Source organism: Schistosoma mansoni, assembly GCF_000237925.1.
Source record: "Schistosoma mansoni, WGS project CABG00000000 data, supercontig 0225, strain Puerto Rico, whole genome shotgun sequence".
Classification (NCBI taxonomy): domain Eukaryota; kingdom Metazoa; phylum Platyhelminthes; class Trematoda; order Strigeidida; family Schistosomatidae; genus Schistosoma; species Schistosoma mansoni.
In genome coordinates this window covers 247,452-266,656 of record NW_017386091.1, presented here as the reverse complement: position 1 = coordinate 266,656, position 19,205 = coordinate 247,452, and the positions used below count along the sequence as shown (strand labels likewise).

The window sequence follows — 19,205 nt, the reverse complement described above, 5'->3', positions numbered from 1 at the left end:
CATCACGATTCCGCCTCGCGAGTCCCCAGAAGAACGAAACGGCTGTCCAGTGCTTTCAGGCTTCCAAATGGTGGTTTAGCTTCAATTTAATCATGATTTCAACTATGAAAAAATACTGAAATCTCCACAAAACCCCTTCTGAATATACATAATTGTTGTACTGAATTACATTTATATTCAAGGAATCCCTAATTTATTAATCCCACAGTTAAATATACAATCATTATTCAATATAAGATGACCTTGTAGAATATTGAACACTTTCCATTTGGTAAATTTAAATTTATTTTTTGGTTAATTAAAACGATAATTAGCAGACAATTAGTAGAATTTAATTGCACATATGCCAACAACAGACTGATCAATTATAGTCTTAAGGATCAATGGGAAGATTCAAATAAACAATATCAAGTGAATTTAAACTTCACCCCATTGCATAAGCAAGTAGCTATCAAGAACCAATCACTTTCTGTTCCTGTTCTATCCTTCCTGAAATTCTCGACCTTTTGATGCTAGGCATTTTAATCCTGACTATCGTTATATATTACATATGTTTCTATAAATAGCACACGCCACACTGCTACCCATTGTGGGGCAACATAGGCTGTCCACCATGATTCTCCATCCAATTCTGTCCTGGACAATCTTTTCCAATTCATTCTCTTGATATCTACTTCCAATTCTTTCTACAATTTGTTCCGTTTCCCTTCAGGATTCCAATTTAGTGCTCGCCTCGTGATACAGTTTGATGAATTCCGTAATGTATGTCCTATCCAGTTCCAGCATCTTTTCCCGATTTCCTCTTCAGTTAAAAGATGGTTTGTTCTTACCCACAGTGGTCTGTTGCTGATGGTATCCGGACAACGGATATTGAGTATCTTAAGTAAACAACTGTTTATGAATACTTGTATAGTTTTGATGATGCTTGTGGTAGTTCTCCAAGTTTCAGCTCCGTACAGTAATACTGTCTTGACGTTTGTATTGAAGATTGTGACTTTGAAGTTGGTCGACAATTGTTTTGAGTTCCATATATTCTTCAACTGTAAGAATGCTGTTTATACTTTGCCAATCCTTGTCTTTACGTCTATAACATTTAGATATGACGTATAGAATGAAATATATACTCAGAGTTTCTTGTAGACTACTTCAAACCACCACCTAGCATTTAAAGATAGTTCATTTGATGTCGAAATAATAAGACTACATCACAACTTGATTGATAAAATTCGATCACTACTGAAGGACTAGACAAACAACTCAATGGTCATCACTTGGTGGTCGATCAATTATAGAAAGAAGACTGTTGTAAGAAGATACCCTCTCCCAATTATTTGTCTTTCAAATTCTGTACAATTTTTTCGATTTACAATTCCGTTTCTGTATTCTTCAAGTCAACCTTCATAGCTTTCTGCTATTAGGTTTTCAACTTGTATAGAGGTTAAGCGCTCACGCGCGAGGCCAATAGGTCCTGAATTGGAGTCCAGTGAGCGGGATCGACAAATTTTCACTTGTCTTTTAAGATAGTTTCATGTGTGCTACTAATGTCGTCAGATATAAGTAGTATGTATCATCAATCAAAAGTGAAATGCCTTGCGGCAAAATGATTAAGAAGATCAAAGGAAAGAGAACGAGAACAGAGAGTGATTGGTGTGGAAATAAAGGAACAATCAAGTCTGAGACAATTGATTAACATTTTGCAAATGGAGTATTTACTGTATAGTTCTCAGATTTCACTAAGTGTTGTCATCCACTGCAATAGTACGGATTATTTTTCAGTTATTGTCGTGTAAACATAGTGACACATCCTGGGTTCGAATCTCGTGAGGCAAGGTCGTGGATGCGCACTGCTGAGGAGTCACACAACAGGACGAAACGGCCGTCCAGTGCTTCCAGGTTTTCCCTGGTGGTCTAGCTTCGATTGACTCACGTTTTCAACTATGATAATGACAAGTGACTGAAGAATCAAAATAATAATAAATAAATAATAGATTTGTCGATTTATTCGATAGAATATATATTAGACCTTAGTTTTCGTCACTAATTTATCTTAGTCAGACAACTATTGAAATTCATAGAACCCTGAATAACTGTTTGTTTTTAGTATGAACTTCTTCAGAAGTGTACTTTTATGACATAATGCTGAACTCAAGTCCCTATGTGATTATTTAACCTTTAGACTTTTGAGTTGACGTATTGTGGTTTACATATCTAACTTCAATTATTTCATGTTATTGTGAAGTTCAACCAGGTCTGTTGGGAGATATCAACTCACTGAACACATTGGTCAATGGTTGTTCAATTTCATGGATTGGTTGAAGTTAGACATTAACACCGTTGAATGCCGGCAGGTTCGTGGTCTAGAGGTTAAGTGCTCGCGCGCGAGACTGGTAGGTCTTGGGTTTGAATCTCGTGAGGTGGGATCGTGGATGTGCACTGCTGAGGAGTCCCACAACAGGACAAAACGGCCGTCCAGTGCTTCCAGGTTTTCCCTGGTGGTCTAGCTTCAATTGACTCATGATTTCAACTATATAAAAATTAGTAATTGAGTAAATTCCTAAATCTTGTATAATTTGATCTCACTTCACCCGGTTTCGCAGTTTGAGACGTTACAACACAACCTATTTAAGGCTTGGCAAAACTCAACGATAATGTCAAAAACTATAAAACTGACTGACTCGGATTCAAGTCATTTGTTGAAAATCAGTTTCATCAAGACTGAAAGCACGTCTTTTTGATAAGTTCCAGTTAGCACGAAACTTACGTCTAAAACTTTCTGTCGGCAACCTGTAACTGCCTCACGTATCGTTATAGTGTATGTGGTGTTAAGTCAATCAGAGTAACTACCATTTTAAGGAACTAAATGAATGCGATATTGATCACAATTCAATGATTGGGTAGATCTGGTATGGATGCTCTACAAGAATTCATACCCTACTTACTATTTATTTTAAGAAAAACCAGAATACATCTTAACCCTTATTACTAGGAACCAAATGGCATTAGATATTGATCAAGTTCTAATTTAAGATATAGATTATGTTTACGCCATTTAACCTACACAAAATGAATTTGAAACCTTTTCAATACCAAAGTGAACAGAACATCGGAATTCAATCCATAGTCTAATGTTAATTTCTTTGTAAATTGTTTTATGGTGTTTTGATAAGGTCTTAATTAAAAAAAGGAGTGTAAACATACATACCTACTTAAATTCACTTAGTATTGTTTGTTTGAATCTTCCCATTGATGTTTAGGACTAAAACTGGTCAGTCTCTTATTGGCATATGTGCATACTGTGCGTATTGCTGCCTCGATTTAGCCTTAATTCACAAGCATTCTAAACAAAGATGGATCATGGCTAGCAGTGGAATCCAGTTTGACGCGCGTTTCGTCTTATTTGGGACTCATCAGCTGGATGTACTTGCATCTGAGAGTTGATGTTCACTCTGGGACTCCAACCCAGTACCTATCACTTCGAACGCCATCGCGTTATCCACTCGACCACTGAGTCCTGATAGCCACCTACTGTTAAAATATTTTAAAGTGAAAGATACTGGATTCGAGTATAAGTAATTCTAGATGACAAGTTCCAAATAGATCGAAACATATATTCTAGATTCTAACGCTGACTACAATCTATTTATTATCAGTATAGGATTATAGAGATTATTGAGTTTTGATTGAGATTATGAAATGAATCAATATTAGACCACGATTAAAAACCTGGAAGCATTGGACAGTCATTTCGTCCACTTCTAAGAAGTCCTATACTAGAGCAAAACAACCATCCAATCCTTCCATGTTTTCTACATTAGTCCAACATTGGTTCATTCATAATATCAATTTATTTATTCTCAATTAATGGCATATTTAAATTCACTTGGTATTGCTTAGTTGAATATTCCTATTGATGTTTAAGACTGCAATTGATAAGTCTCTTATTGGCCATATGTGCATACTATGCGAATCGCCTCGATATAACCTGAAGTCACAAGTATTATAAGCAAAGATGGATGGTTGCTAGCAGTGGAATCTAGTTTGACGCGCGTTTTGTACTATTTGGGACTTGTCAGCTGAATGGACCTGCATCTCAGGGTTGATGATCACTTTGGGACTCGAACCAATTGCACAAGCAAGTGGCTATCAGAACTCAGTAGGCAAGTGCATAACGTGATGGCATTCGTAGCGAACAGTACTGGGTTCGAGTCCCAGAGTGAACATCAACTCTGAGATGTAGGTGTACATCCAGTTGACGAGTCCCAAATAGGCCGAAACGCGCATCAAACTGGATTATACTGCTAGTCACTATCCATCGTTGCTTATAATACCATATTTTATTGGAAAAAAAGTGAAACAATTCCAACTAGTAAAGATTAACCTATGACGTAATTCAATGAATGAATGAATGAATTCATTGGCATAGTTACATCCTGGATATAATTTCTATAGAGTTACAAACATAACTTTTAATACATAGAAAAAAACTTTTTGTTCCGAGACTACATTTGTATTTATAATGATTACATTGTAATAGAACATTTGATTATGTAATAGTAGTTTCTATGGCTTATTTAACTAGGTATTATGAAGCACATTATTATTGATTATAATAGATAAAAAGAACAATTCAATCCGCCAACTATAATTCATTTGGCACCAATTTTTATACTCATAACCAATAAATTATAAAACAATTATTGTTATTATAAGTAATGATGGATAATGGCTAGCAATAGAATCTATGACGAGTGTTTCGTCCTATTTTTTTGGGACTCGTCAGCTGGATGTGTTCTCCTCGTAGAGTTGATGTTCATTCAATGGGAAGATACAAGCAAACAAGAACAAATGAATTAATGTCATTGTTGAAGAGTCATTTATTATTCATTCATTATAAGTAGTATTGTACCGAACAAGAACACGGGTAGGGACAATCGAATGTATTTAAGCACATACCGCGAGGTGAGATCGTGGATTCGCACTGCCACTGAGGAGTCTCATAATAGGACGAAATGGCCGTCAAACAATGCTTCCAGGTTTTCCATGGTGGTCTAACATCAATTGATTCATGAATTCAACTATTAAATGAATGGATCCTATTGGCTAGTTTACTGAGGGAAGAATTCATCATACAAAACATTAAAGAAATCCTAAACTATTGATTCAATCCCAACATCAACTAAATACTTCAATAACCAGACACTATATAGTGAACAAGAACACGAGTTGGGGCAACCGAATGTATTTTAGCACAACATTACAGAATATCTCATTTAAATACGAGAACCATGTAGTGAACAGTTAATTTACAAACTATCAATCAATTGTCTCAATATCTACTATTTCTTCTGTAAATATCAGTCCATCGTCTCCGATTATTATTGTTTATGCATTTTTGTACCAATCGCGTGACGTTCCCATTCTCTTCTTATCGATCTTCTACTGAAATACATTCAATGCCCGACCATCATTACATACTACTTATGTAGATATCAGTATCCCACACCACAGTATGATTGAAATGTTTAATAATATTCAGTCAATGTCTATTCTGATTGAATATATCAATTAAAAGATTGGTTAAATTATCAACGTATTGAAGGTCATGATATTTCATTTATAGGGAAAACATATAATGAAATCTTACTACTTGACATGTTTTTAAACTTTACTAGTCACAGTATCCTCGTTAGAATTCCAGGAATCCTTTCTCTTGAAATTAACCAATAGTAAGGATGAGATAGAGTTCAACCATATGACATATGTGACACTGGAAGATGTTTGATATTCTCATTTTTTTAAATACTGAACTTTTTTTGAATATCAGTATAGGGTTATGGAGATTGTTGAGTTTTAATGGAGATCATGAACTGATCAATGTTGGACCATCATTGAAAACGTGAAAGCACTGGACGGACGTTTCATCCTGGTATGGAACTCCTCAGCAGTAAGCATCCATAACCTCCCATGAAAGAAAGAGAGGTAATTCTCCGAATTCTAGTGAAAAACAGTGACTAGTCAAATCCAACTGTATCGGGCGGGTGTGAGGCAGTTACCCACCGAAGACAATAGACAGTAGTTGTTCAATATCGTGGAATAGTTGAATTCAGACATTAACACCATTGGATGCCGGCTCAATAGTCTACAGGTTAAGTGTTCGCGCGCCAGACTGAAAGACCTGGATCAAAGTTCCTTTGGTTAGAGTTCGTGGATGTGCACTTCTGAGCAGTTCCACACTAGAACGAATTAGCTGTTGAATGTTTCAAGGTTTTCAATGGCAGTCTAACATTGATTAGTTCATATTTTCAATACAATTTTTGAATATATTTAACTTTTCTAATTGTAAAACATATACATATGAAGGAAGAATTTTTTAGAAATCATGAGTCGATTGAAGCTAGACCATCATGGAAAACCTGGAAGCACTGGACAGCCGTTTCGTCCTATTGTCAGACTCCTCAGTGGCAGTGCGCATCCACGGTCGCACCTCACGAGATTCGAACACAGGACCTATCAGTCTCGCGCGCGAGCGCTTAACCACTAGACCACAGAGCTGGCATCCAACGGTGTTATTGTCTAACTTCAACCAATCCACGAAATCGAGCAGCCATTGACCAATGTGTTCAGTGAGTTGATATCTCCCAACAGATCTGGTTGAACTCCACTGGTTAGAATCTCGCGAGGCGAGATCGTAGATGCTCACTACTGAGGAGTCCCACAAGTTAAAAGAAGTGCTTGAACATATTTTTTCTGGACGGAAAGTTACGGCTGTTTGATTCAAATATCTATTGTTTCATCCTTCTAAAGGATTCTTAGTCTGACGAATATTGGCGGATTGCTGTTAACACAATATATTATTGCAGATGATTGCTCAATATCGATTGTATGAACCTGTTTGTATTTAGTGAGCGAGAATCGAGCTATCAACATTTCCAATCATCCCTTTGCTTCAATACACTGATAGGTATTGGAGAGCAGGAAAATACAAACTCCTAGCATGTTTACCAGTATAATGACTGTACGTGAGAAGTTAAAGTGATAGATACAGAAAGAAGTGGGTCAGTCAGTCAGTCAGCTATAAGGTAGGACCAGGCACATATATGTATCGGTCCAAGTTGCCATATCTCGTTAGCACAACAAGATGAACACCGGATTCATAGAAGTAGTTAATTTAGTGGTGGTAGTATATGCAAGATAGGTTGAATATAAGGATAAAGTATAGGATGGAAGAGAGATACGAAGCAATTTTAATCTCAAGGTTTAAGGGAAGATAAAGAGTGTATACACCTACGCCATTGTGATCGATTCTGAGCCATGTCACACAGAATCTCCAACTATTGGTTACGATAGTCGAGCGGACCCCAACCAAGTAGTCTGAACCTACCAACATGGCTTAGACTAAAAGTTAGTGACTTCAAGCACTGATGCCACGTTTTGGTTTGGCCGCCCCTAACTCTCTTCCAACCATCCCCTACACCAGTCAGCATAGCGCGTCGTGGTAATCGGTGTTCAGGCATACGTAACACGTGACCCGACCATCTCAGTCGATGAAGATTCACAACTTCATCAACTGATTTACCATCATTTACTAATACCCTATGTCTAATCTCACTATTACTTACCCGGTTATCCCAGCAAATGTGAGCAATATTTCTAAGGCATCTGTGATCAAATACTAGTAACTTATGAGTATCTTCTATCCTTGATGGCCATGTTTCACAGCCGTAAAGTAATTTATCTTTCAGTCTTGGAATGACCATCAAACGTGTAAAATACAGTAGTTATCATAAACTTTGTTATAGAACTATGGTTAGATGATTCAAGAAATGGGTAAATATTTGGGTTCGTTGAAGACTATTTTTGAGATGTATACATCATATGATCTAGACAGGTAGAAAAGAAATTGTTTAGCATAAACTGACTGATTTGTTTTTTATTTTGAAATTATGAAACAACAACTTCATGATGTCCATTTGTTAATCAGTTAAAAATAAAAAACAATAATAGTACTTACGCCTGTTACACCCTGTGGAGGAGCATAGACCGCCCACCATCATTCTTCATCCAATTCTGTCCTGGACAATCTTTTCCAGTTGTTTCCAATCATTATTCATTGTTTTAATGTCTGCTTTTGATTCCCTATGCAAGATGTTACATGGTCTTCCTGTTTTATATTTCCCTTCAGGATTCCCAGTTAGAACTTGTCTCGTAATACAGTCTGATGATTTCCATAATGTATATCCTGCCAACCACCAAATTCTTTTGTTGATTTTCTCTTTAGCTGGAAGTTGTTTCTGTTCTTATGATCTCAATCGAAACTTAATCTCTATAACCCTATACTGATAATTATCATGTACTCATTGGTGACTAGCTTGAACACAGATTTCCTGGAGTTCTAGTGATAAGCCGTAATCAGTGGAGTTCAACTGTGTATGGTGTAAGGTAGTCACTCACTGCAGACAATAGAGGACGGTTGTACAATATCGTGAATTGGTGCCGACTCAGTGATCTACAGGTTAAGTGTTCATGTGCGAAACCGAAGGTCCTGAGTTTGAGTCATTTGTGCATGATCGTGGGTGCGTACTGCTGAGGAGTTCTATACTAGGACGAAACAGCCATCCAATCTTTCCAGGTTTTTAATAGTGGTCTATCATTAGTCTATTCATAAACTCAATCAATAAAACGTATTGTAGTGTTCATCTTTTAGATGAAACATTGATAAAAATGGCGTACTTATGGTATACATTCATTTTGATGGCTTAAGCAAGGTTTCGTGTAGTTCGTAATTAACTTTTTATATCTTCTTGAGGTTTCTTTTCGTGGAGTTTTTTTTCTTACAGAGATCTGTAAACGGTTAAGATTGATTGATCACTAGGTGGTGATCAATGTCATGTGTGCCAGGTCCTTCTTAATGCAGATCGAATCCTATCGATCAAGTTTCAATATGGTCATTAGTTTAGGTGATTCGACATTTCGTGCAATATGTTGAAATAAAATGGTGATTGGAGATAGTCGACAGGAAACTTTGGACCTAGGTTTCATGCTATTTGGTACTCATCAACAAGGTGTATTTGTAATCTTGAGGGAATTGATGCATATATACCAACCAAGACTGATCAACAATTTCAGTCGAAATATTAACAACTGGATCATATAATCCATATCAAATTGATTTGAAACACATACCTGTTTATCAGGTCAATGACAATCTGGATTTAATAGTTAAGTGGATAACACGATGGTGTTTAAAGCAAACGGTAGTGGGTTTAAGTCCAGGAGTGAAAATCGACTCTAAGATGCAAGTACATCCAGTTCATAAGTCTTTAACAAGATAAGAAGCAAATCTCGGATTCCAATGCTCGTCACAATCCATCTATTCTATACAAGCGATAATAGTATTATCGATAGACAAAGGGGTAGTTGAAACTATCAGTTTTTATGCAGCTGTTTTCATTTTTCACTTCAATTTGTTACATCCAACGATTCTCATCTAAATATTCTCATTGAATTATTGCTTTACTCTCATTTCGATTGGTTGCAAATCATCCGCTCTGTGGTTGTCGGGGCATCCCAGATATTTACTTTTGTTCGTACCTGGTGAATTACTTTATTCGTGTTGTTTGTTACCATGACAACTTGAGTCCTCGTTGGCTTCACAATAAAATGATTAATTACCGCCGGAAAAACCACTTCAATTCTAGTAACATACCATCAAAGAGCACGTTGGTTCTATTTTTAGACTGCTGAGAATAGGCACATCATCTACCTTATATAAAAAGGAGTTAAAAATGTGTCACAATTAACATTGATTATCATTTACAAGCATTTTTCTTAGTTGTTACCTTTAAAATATACATACTATCAATTCGGCTTTTCTCATGATAGGACAATTCTTTGTTGAAGAGAACATGAGATGTTCAACAGTTGTAAGCTAACATCTAGTCACGACGGTAGCATTTACCTTCACATGACTTATCGAACTTGCCTGTCATAATTAACCAATCAAGTTTTACTAGATGAAACATTTAATCTATTGGGTTCTACCAAACCAGCTGGGTTGGTTGAAGAACGGTAAGATTAAAATCACTGAACTTATGATCAGAGAGCGATGTTACACTACTGACTGTACAGAAGTATAATGACAGTAAGGTATTTCCTTCAGGTAATCAGCGTTTAAAGAGATACTGGTTAAAAAACGTTAGCACTAGAAATTTTCTATTCTACTTTACACTACAGATTACTGTTTCTGGCAATAACATATTTTAAAGTCCAGAGCTAATACATTACAAAATTCTTACAGTAAGGTCATGCATGTACTACCGACCTAGAGCAATTATCCTTTAGGCTCTTCAATCACTACGAATCCAGTCTCTTGTACAGATAACTCAAGAAGAAATACTGTTCCATGGTATAGGTAACCGGGAATTGACAACTGTCATCATATCTTTAATAGTAAACCATAATATGTATTTTTCTTTTCATTTCATTACAGTTTGTAAAAGTAAATATACTTGGAGAGATATTTCGTTGCCATGGAAAATTTTAATGAAAAATTTCAATCCAAATTGTACTCATATTTTAGGGAATTTAATTATCTCCGGAGTAGATGAAGGTAAGTGAATGAATTCCAAAACAACAGTGAATTCTTGTCAGTGGTTCCATTTTAGTTTTAACATATCGCTAGTGATTACTTGATGGTTGATAATTTTGACGGTCATTTCGTCCTATTGTAGGACTCCTCAGTGGCAGTGGGCATCCACGATCCCGCTTCAATTAATTCATGATCTCAACTATTGAAATTACTACACTGTCCACAAAACCTCTTTATGATATTAAACTATGTATTAGTTAATAGCTTTGAAAAACAATTAATGAATGAGATATCATACTATACAAGATTACTCTAACCTAACATTCACCTATTAACTATCCAGGGATTTCATTCATCACTAATACAATTCAAACAAGCATCTTTCTTGATTAATGTATTATGTAAATTAAGGTAAATTATGCATAATGTAATTAATATATGGGATATGCTAATATATACTGGGAATATTAGTTAGACTTTGCTTCAACATACACACATCTATTAGCTGAGTCATATTACAATGACAATTACAATTAAGAGTGTACATAAAGCGAAGTGAAAAACTAAAAATATTATGTAAAGTAATGGTCTCGGTAATAAAAAAGGGCAAATTGTTTGTACTACGGATAATTAGTAATCATGGTTACGTAATAGGATACACATGAAGGTAAGAATCTTCATTTCGAAAAAGAGATTTTCTATAAAAAGTAAGATTTGAAGTTTAAAAGATAGTTTATCATTATGTAAACAAGAAATGGAAGTCCTAGATAGCTGTCTTGTTCTCGTTCGAGATTTCTTACTATTGGATATCAGTGAACGTATTAAGAGTTTCCCATTCCCATATATGCTTGAGTCATGTTAGCAATCTTGACAGGTAAGCCCCCTTTTTGTTCATATGTTATTGTAACAATGAAGACTATGACTGATAGATGGTGATCTCCGACATGAAATGATGAGATGTAATGAAGTACAATACAAACTGCTAGAACCTATTTTAAACGACTTCTAGGGATTTAGAACACAGATACGAACAGATTATCTTGGTAAAATATGACCACTATACATTGAATACTTCATTCGCGAAATTCCATCATTCGTTCTTTACATTCTGTATGATTCTTCCAGTTCACAATTCCTTCCTAATTTCCTTTTTGTTTTCTTTACAATGTGATATCCTTAGTTTTCTGCTGTTAGGGTTTCTACTTTCGGTTGGTTTACATACTACTTATATCTGTCTACATAAGTAACATACACCACAGACTTGCAAGTTCCACGAGTTATCTAAAAATAGAATAGAATTTAAAATGTAATTTTCCAAAGTTGAAACCATGAGTCAATTGAGGCTAGACCATCATAGAAAACCTGCAAGCACTGTCTGAAGGCAGTTTCGTCCTGTTATGAGACTCCGCAGTAGTGCACATCCACAATCCCGCCTCGCAAGATTCGAAACCAGGACCTACCAGTCTCGCGCCAGAGCACTTGACCGATAGACTGCTGAGCCGGCATCCAATGGTGTTAATGTCTAACTTCAACCAATCCAAGATTTTGAGCAACCGTTCACCAATTGTCTTCAGTGAGTTGTTATCTCACAACAGACGTGCTTGGACTCTATTCAGTGAAGTGCTCTGGTGCGAGACTTGTAGGTCCTGGGTTCGAATCTCTCGAGGCGGGATCGTGGATGCGCACTGCCACTGAGGAGTCCTACAATAGGACGAAACGGCCTTCAAACAGTGCTTCCAGATTTTCCATGATGGCCTAGCTTCAATTGACTCATGGTTTCAACTTTGAAAATACTGAAATCTCCACAAAATTCCCTTCTGATGTGATTTTTCATTTTATGAAATCACTATACCCCAGTATATCACATCATATTTACTTAACTCTAAACCTTACAGATCTAAACAAACATAATAACTAACTCATCAGTTCAAGGGAGGTTTTATGATACCCTAAGCCTCTTAAAGGGGAAATTTATAGATACAGTCTAGTGTTGGTCAATCAAAACGTAATGTGAGATATAGTACATTTATAAATTTCATACATTTTTACTCCAATTTACATTCACTGATCTAAATTAGAACTTAGAATGTTGTCACTTTGGATCGTGATCCAAACGATCGACAACAGTACATGACATATCCAAATATGTATGTAGGGATTTAAATAAATGCTATTATAAACAGGATTTGTCTATGTAATGTAAAACTGATATGGTATAGAAGTGGTTGGTGATAAATGACACCGTCTGTTGGTATTCTCAAGATAGATGCTTCACTATTGACCGTTACACTAAGGTACATGTATATACAGATGCTAATCAGGATGGTGAATTTGAATAATCAAAGCAAGTGGCTATCAGGACTCAGTAGCTCAGTGGATAACGTGATGGCCTTTGAAGCGAAAGGTACTGGGTTCGAGTCTCAGAGTGAACATCAACAAGACAAAGATGAAAGTACATCCAGCTGACGAGTCCCGAATAGGACGGAATGTGTGTCAAACTGAATTCCACTGCTAGAAAGAAAATGTTTAACTCTTACGAGAACCAAATTATTATGGCTAGAAACTTTATGATTCTCATTGAAAGAGGTCTTGTTTTAATACTTCTGTTCAAAGATCATCACAGTAAAAAAATATTTTAAACTTTAAACTGACTTATTCAGGGAGCAAAAAACTCCTTCATTTAGATCAAAGAAATGTCAGTAAGTTGATTTCCTCAATAACATAAACTGTAACCTTTGGTTGACTCCTCTAAAATATCCCTTAAAGAAGCTCCGTCCGGACAACGATGGTAATGAAAAGTCAATTAGGGGGATAGTAACTATATACTTATATTTCAAGTATTCAAATATGGGTATCAAGCGACTGGAACTACCTTGAATTAGATCTTTTATTCTAAGCATAAGTTAGTATATATATGGACAAAACATCACAAGGACGCATAAATAGGCAAATAGGGAATACATACTTAAAAGGTTACATGGGTGAATGATAATTAGTAATTGACGAGAATGAATACAGAACATGGTTAACAGTATTAACAAGAACAAATATATGATGATTATTAGTACATAGTTGGATGCCTACTCGGTGGTCTACAGTTTAAGTGTTCACGCATGACACTAAAGGTACTGGGTTTGAATCTCATATGCAAAATAATGGATGAGAACCACTGAAGAGTCTCATACTAGGACGAAACAGCCTTCAAATGTTTCCCGGTTTACAATATTGGCCTAGCATTGTATGACTCATGATTTTAATCAAAATATATGATGATGTCTCAGACAAAAATAAGATTAGAATGAATTTTCTGTTACATAATTTGTTTAATTTTACCCTGTTTAAATAAACGGATGAATTGCAAGCAAAAATGGATAGTGGCTAACAGTGGAATCTAGGACGCACATTTCTTCCTATTTGGGACTCGTCATATGGATCTACCTGAATCTCAGTCATGTTGATGTTCACTCTGAGACTCGAACCTAGTACCTTCCGCTTTAAACGCCATCGCATTATCCACTCACCTACTGAGTCCTGATAGCCACTTGCTTTTGCAATGGAGTGAAGTTTAAATTAACTTGGTATTGTTTCTTTGAATCATACCATTGATGTTTAGAACTGCAATAGATCAGTCTCTTATTGACCATATTTGCATGCTGTGCATATTGCCTCGATATAGCCTTAATTCACAAGCATTATAAGCAAAGATGGATGGTGTCCAGCAGTGGAGTCCAAGTTCGACGCGCGTTTCGTCCTGTGTGGGACTCTTCAACTGGATGTGCCTATATCTCAGACTTGTTGATGTTCACCCTGTAACTCAAACCCAGTACCTACTGACTCCTGATAGATGAATTCTTTGAATACCTATGAATGTCTTTATATACTATACAATCAAATTAGATCAGAATTATACCTTCATTTTTTCTTTTTTTTTTTAAGATGATGATGTAACCTTATTGGAGAATATTGAAGAAATTTCAGGTTATTTAGTTATATATGGAGTTGGTCGTAAAGAATTACGTTTATCCCATTTAAAATTAATTAAAGGTCATGAATGGATCATATTTAAATCAAGAAAAGTTGCATTACTTGTTGTAAGTAATTATAAACAGAATGACCTACTGTCATCTTCAAATGTATCATCACAATCAACTTCATCGGTTAATGATACTGGTAAACAAAGATATGGTCTTAGTCATTTACAATCATTAGAAATGACATCATTTATATGTAAGTGTGAATTTGGTAATATGATCTGATTATTCTGTATTATTGTTATCAGAAGGGGGTTTTGTGAAGATTTGAGTAATTTTATATCGTTGATATCATGAGTCAATTGAAACTAGACCAACATGGAAAACCTGGAAACACTGTTTGACGGCAGTTTCGTCCTATTGTGGGACTCCTCAGCAGTGCGCATTCGCGATCTCGCCTCACGAGATTCAAACCCAGGACCTAACAATCTCGCGGGCGAGCACTTAGACCACTGAGCCGGTCGGAATCCAACGGTGTTAATGTCTAACTTCAACCAATCCACGAAATTGAGCAACCATTGACCAATGTGTTCAGTGAGTTGATATCTCCCAACAGACCTGGTTGAACTCCATTGGTCACTGCTTCTCACTAGAACTCCGGGAAATACCTCTTGAAGCCAGCCACTAGCGAGCATATGTTGATTAATATCAGAATGGTTGCTCAATTTCGTGGATTGGTTGAAGTTAGACAATAACACCGTTGGATGCCAGCTCAGTGGTTTATCGTTTAAGTGCTCGCGCGCGAGACCGATAGGTCTTGGGTTCGAATCTCGTGAGGCGAGATCGTGGATGCGCACTGCCACTGAGGCGTCCCACAATAGAACGAAACGGCCTTCAAACAGTGCCTCCAGGTTTTCCATGATGGTCTAACTTCAATTGACTCATGATTTCAACCATATAAAATTTTATTGTTACTTCAGATTCTGAAGAACGGATAGAAAACACTCCTTGAATTCTGCTGCTAACCAAAAATCTGTCCATTACACAAAAGTTTCTATAAAGAAAAACTAGCTATGTTGAGATAATCTGCAGAGGATTTCCATAAACCAACAAAAGCTGGCTAAAATTTAGTCACGGTTGCTAACAATGGGGTAATTTAAATCGTTTCTGATAGTACCATGTTGTTACATAACACACGAGAGTCTAGAAGCTTTTAATGAAAATATTTTTAAAAAAATAAATAAGTATAACTGATCATAAATATGAGATATTCAATCAATGAATTTACGACTACAATCAGTTCAATGAAACTAGTTAAACGTTAGTTCCATGAAGTACTTACTTACTTACGTCTGTTACCCATCGTGGAGGAGCATAAGCCACCCACCAGCACTCTCCATCTAACCCTATCCTGGGTAATCCTTTCCAGTTCTTCCCAGTTGCTACTCATCTTTTTCATGTTTGCTTCCAATTCTCTGCCAAGTGTGTTCTTTGGCCTTCCTCTTTCCCGTTTCCCTTCATGATTCCACGTTAGGGCTTGTCTCATGATGCAGATTGGTGTCCATGAGGTATCTTATATTTACAGATACTTTTCAGTATAAGGTTGTGGAGATTATTGAATTTTATTGAAATCATAAACTGATCTAATTTAGATAACTATTAAAAATCTGGAAACACTGAACAGCCTTTTCGTCCTAGTATGACATTACCTAGTAGTGAGCATCCACAATTCCACATGTGGGCCTCGAATTCAGCACTTTCTGTCTTACTCTCGAACGCTTAATATCTAGACCATTAAACTGGAATCCAACGATATTAGTTCGTAATTTCAATCAATTCAAGAGATTACGCCACCATCTTCCATTGTCTTAAGCGATTAACCACCTGAAACCCAACACTATTGTACTCTAACGGTCACAGCTTCGTACCAGGACTCTAGAAATTTCATTTCGAACCTGTTAACTAATGAACACATGAAGAAAATGGAAGATGATCACTCAATTTCGTGGATTGATTGAAGTTAGACAATAATACCGTTGGATGCCGACTCAATAGTCAACATATCAAGAGTTTGCGCACAAGAAAGAAGGTCCTAGATTTGAGTCCTGAGTGTGGAATTGTGGATGTGCACTGTTGAAGTGTCGTACTGGGATGAAATGTTTGCCGTGTATTTCCATGGTTTCTATGTATTATCGGTATGATACAGTTGAAATATGAATTCATCACGTAGAGTAGTTCATCTAAATTGTCAATGTACAAGTTTATTTTACCGAATTGTTTTGTTACTACAAAGAATCAAAAATCAATGATTGTTCTTTGTATCACTATCATGTGCTAAAAACTTTCTGAGTGAATATAGAAACTTGTAGTAAACTATCGATGAATGATTCAAAACATAACAATTCATATAAGTTAGTTACGATGTTATACTCAACATTCACTGTCCGGATACTATCAGCAACAGCGTTTTATGGGAGAGGATAAACCAGCTTTCAGCTGAAGAAGATATTAGGAAAAGACGTTGGAAGTGGTGGGTGGGACATACATTAAGGAAATCACCAGTCTCCATAACGAGGCAAGCCCTAACTTGGAATCCGGAAGGAAAATTGAAAATTAGAAGACCAAGGAACACGTCTCGTCGGAAAATAGAAGCAGATATGAAAAGGATGAATATTAACTGGGAAGAACTATAAAAGATTGCCCAAGACAGGGTTGGATGGACAATACCAGTATGCGGTCTATGCTCCTCGACGAGGGGTAACAGACGTAAGTAAATAAGTTACGATGTTGTATTGTTCATTGTTGATATTCAAAAATCTCTTATCTATTCTTATTTTATTTTAGCTGTTGTACAACATGGTATATATTTTTATGATAATCCTGGTTTATGTTATACACCATTTACATTAAAATGGGATGAAATGATTGAAAGTTCCGAATTACAAACTATAGATTTATATGCATTACATTCTAATGATAATATAACATTATGGTTAGAATATTGTCAATGTAAATATTTAAATAAATGTATGAATATAATGAATAGTAATGAGAGAAGTGAAGAGCCATCATCAATCAATGTATCTCATATACTCCAATCAAAGCATATATATAATGAATTATTAAAGAATACTGATGATGAATTGAAGGGACGAAACATTCAAAAAAGAGATATTCATATTAATTCAATGAATCAATCAAGTGAGTTTAATCATTTAATGTTAATATAATTAATTGCCCTTAAATGCCCTGAAACGGCCAAGAGTAGGGAGAGTCCTCTCTCCCTCTCCAAATGCTCTCACATGGACACGCGTATATAGCCTCTGTCAGGGAAGGACTACACACTACCTTCTCGTGGCGGGGGTGTTGTTTACGAAATTGAGAGGACGAAAAGCGAATGTCCGGCGCTTTAACCAGGTCGGTGGACACGGAAAGTCCATCTAGGAGAGTTGGAAAACCCTGATTCCAAAACAATGGTGCACATGGGCTCCAGTATCCTGAAGGAATAAATGGCGTATGAGCCAATCGTTGGTCACCGGCTACCCTGGGACGGCATCTCCTGACGATGCTCCACTAACTTGTGGATCAGACCTTTAGGTCAAAGGCTCGGGGTGTGGCCCCCCTAAGAAAACCACCTGCTTCAGTCTGGGCACCTGGGTAGTATCACAGCCCTCACACAAATCAAATGAGATTTGTGTGGCGCATATTTATCTGGTTCTTCCTTGTACCAATATTTATGTGTTTAAATAAATAAATAAAATATAATTAATTATTATCTATCTAAATAGTGGAAGTTATTATTTTTGAGGATATTAGTTAATTGAAACTAGACCAACATGGAAAAGCTGGAAGCATTGTTTGACGGTGGTTTCGTCCTATTGTGGGACTCCTTAACAGTACTCATCCACAATCCTTTCTGATTTTAATCAACATATGCTTAATAGTGACTGGCTTCAAAAGGTATTTCATGGAGTTCAATTGAGAAGCGGTGACCAATGGAGTTCAACCAGGTCTGTTGTGAGACTAGCGAGCATATGTTGATTAATGGTGGATGTATTGCTCAACTTTATGGATTGGTTGAAGTTAGACAATAACACCGTTGGATGCCAGCTCAGTGGTTTATCGTTTAAGTGCTCGCGCGCGAGACCGATAGGTCTTGGGTTCGAATCTCGTGAGGCGAGATCGTGGATGCGCACTGCCACTGAGGCGTCCCACAATAGAACGAAATGGCCTTCAAACAGTGCCTCCAGGTTTTCCATGATGGTCTAACTTCAATTGACTCATGATTTCAACCATATAAAATTTTATTGTTACTTCAGATTCTGAAGAACGGATAGAAAACACTCCTTGAATTCTGCTGCTAACCAAAAATCTGTCCATTACACAAAAGTTTCTATAAAGAAAAACTAGCTATGTTGAGATAATCTGCAGAGGATTTCCATAAACCAACAAAAGCTGGCTAAAATTTAGTCACGGTTGCTAACAATGGGGTAATTTAAATCGTTTCTGATAGTACCATGTTGTTACATAACACACGAGAGTCTAGAAGCTTTTAATGAAAATATTTTTAAAAAAATAAATAAGTATAACTGATCATAAATATGAGATATTCAATCAATGAATTTACGACTACAATCAGTTCAATG

General features: G+C 36.4%; 1 protein-coding gene and 1 non-coding gene across 2 annotated transcripts in view; both read left to right on the top strand.

Annotated features, from left to right (window-relative positions):
• Positions 1 to 10,542: 10,542 nt before the first annotated feature.
• The window catches only part of Smp_152680 (Receptor Tyrosine Kinase,putative), a gene marked incomplete at both ends in the record, with an annotated part of 53,546 nt that continues 44,883 nt past the window's right edge, over positions 10,543 to 19,205 (top strand). The window contains 4 exons of the mRNA XM_018791809.1: positions 10,543 to 10,609; positions 14,525 to 14,566; positions 14,600 to 14,815; positions 17,404 to 17,551. Coding sequence (XP_018647302.1) covers positions 10,543 to 10,609; positions 14,525 to 14,566; positions 14,600 to 14,815; positions 17,404 to 17,551 — 473 coding nt within the window. The remainder of the gene's footprint in view (positions 10,610 to 14,524; positions 14,567 to 14,599; positions 14,816 to 17,403; positions 17,552 to 19,205) is intronic.
• Smp_tRNA_01645_Pseudo_TTG.1.1 lies at positions 12,952 to 13,018 on the top strand. Its single transcript has one exon. It is a non-coding gene (tRNA).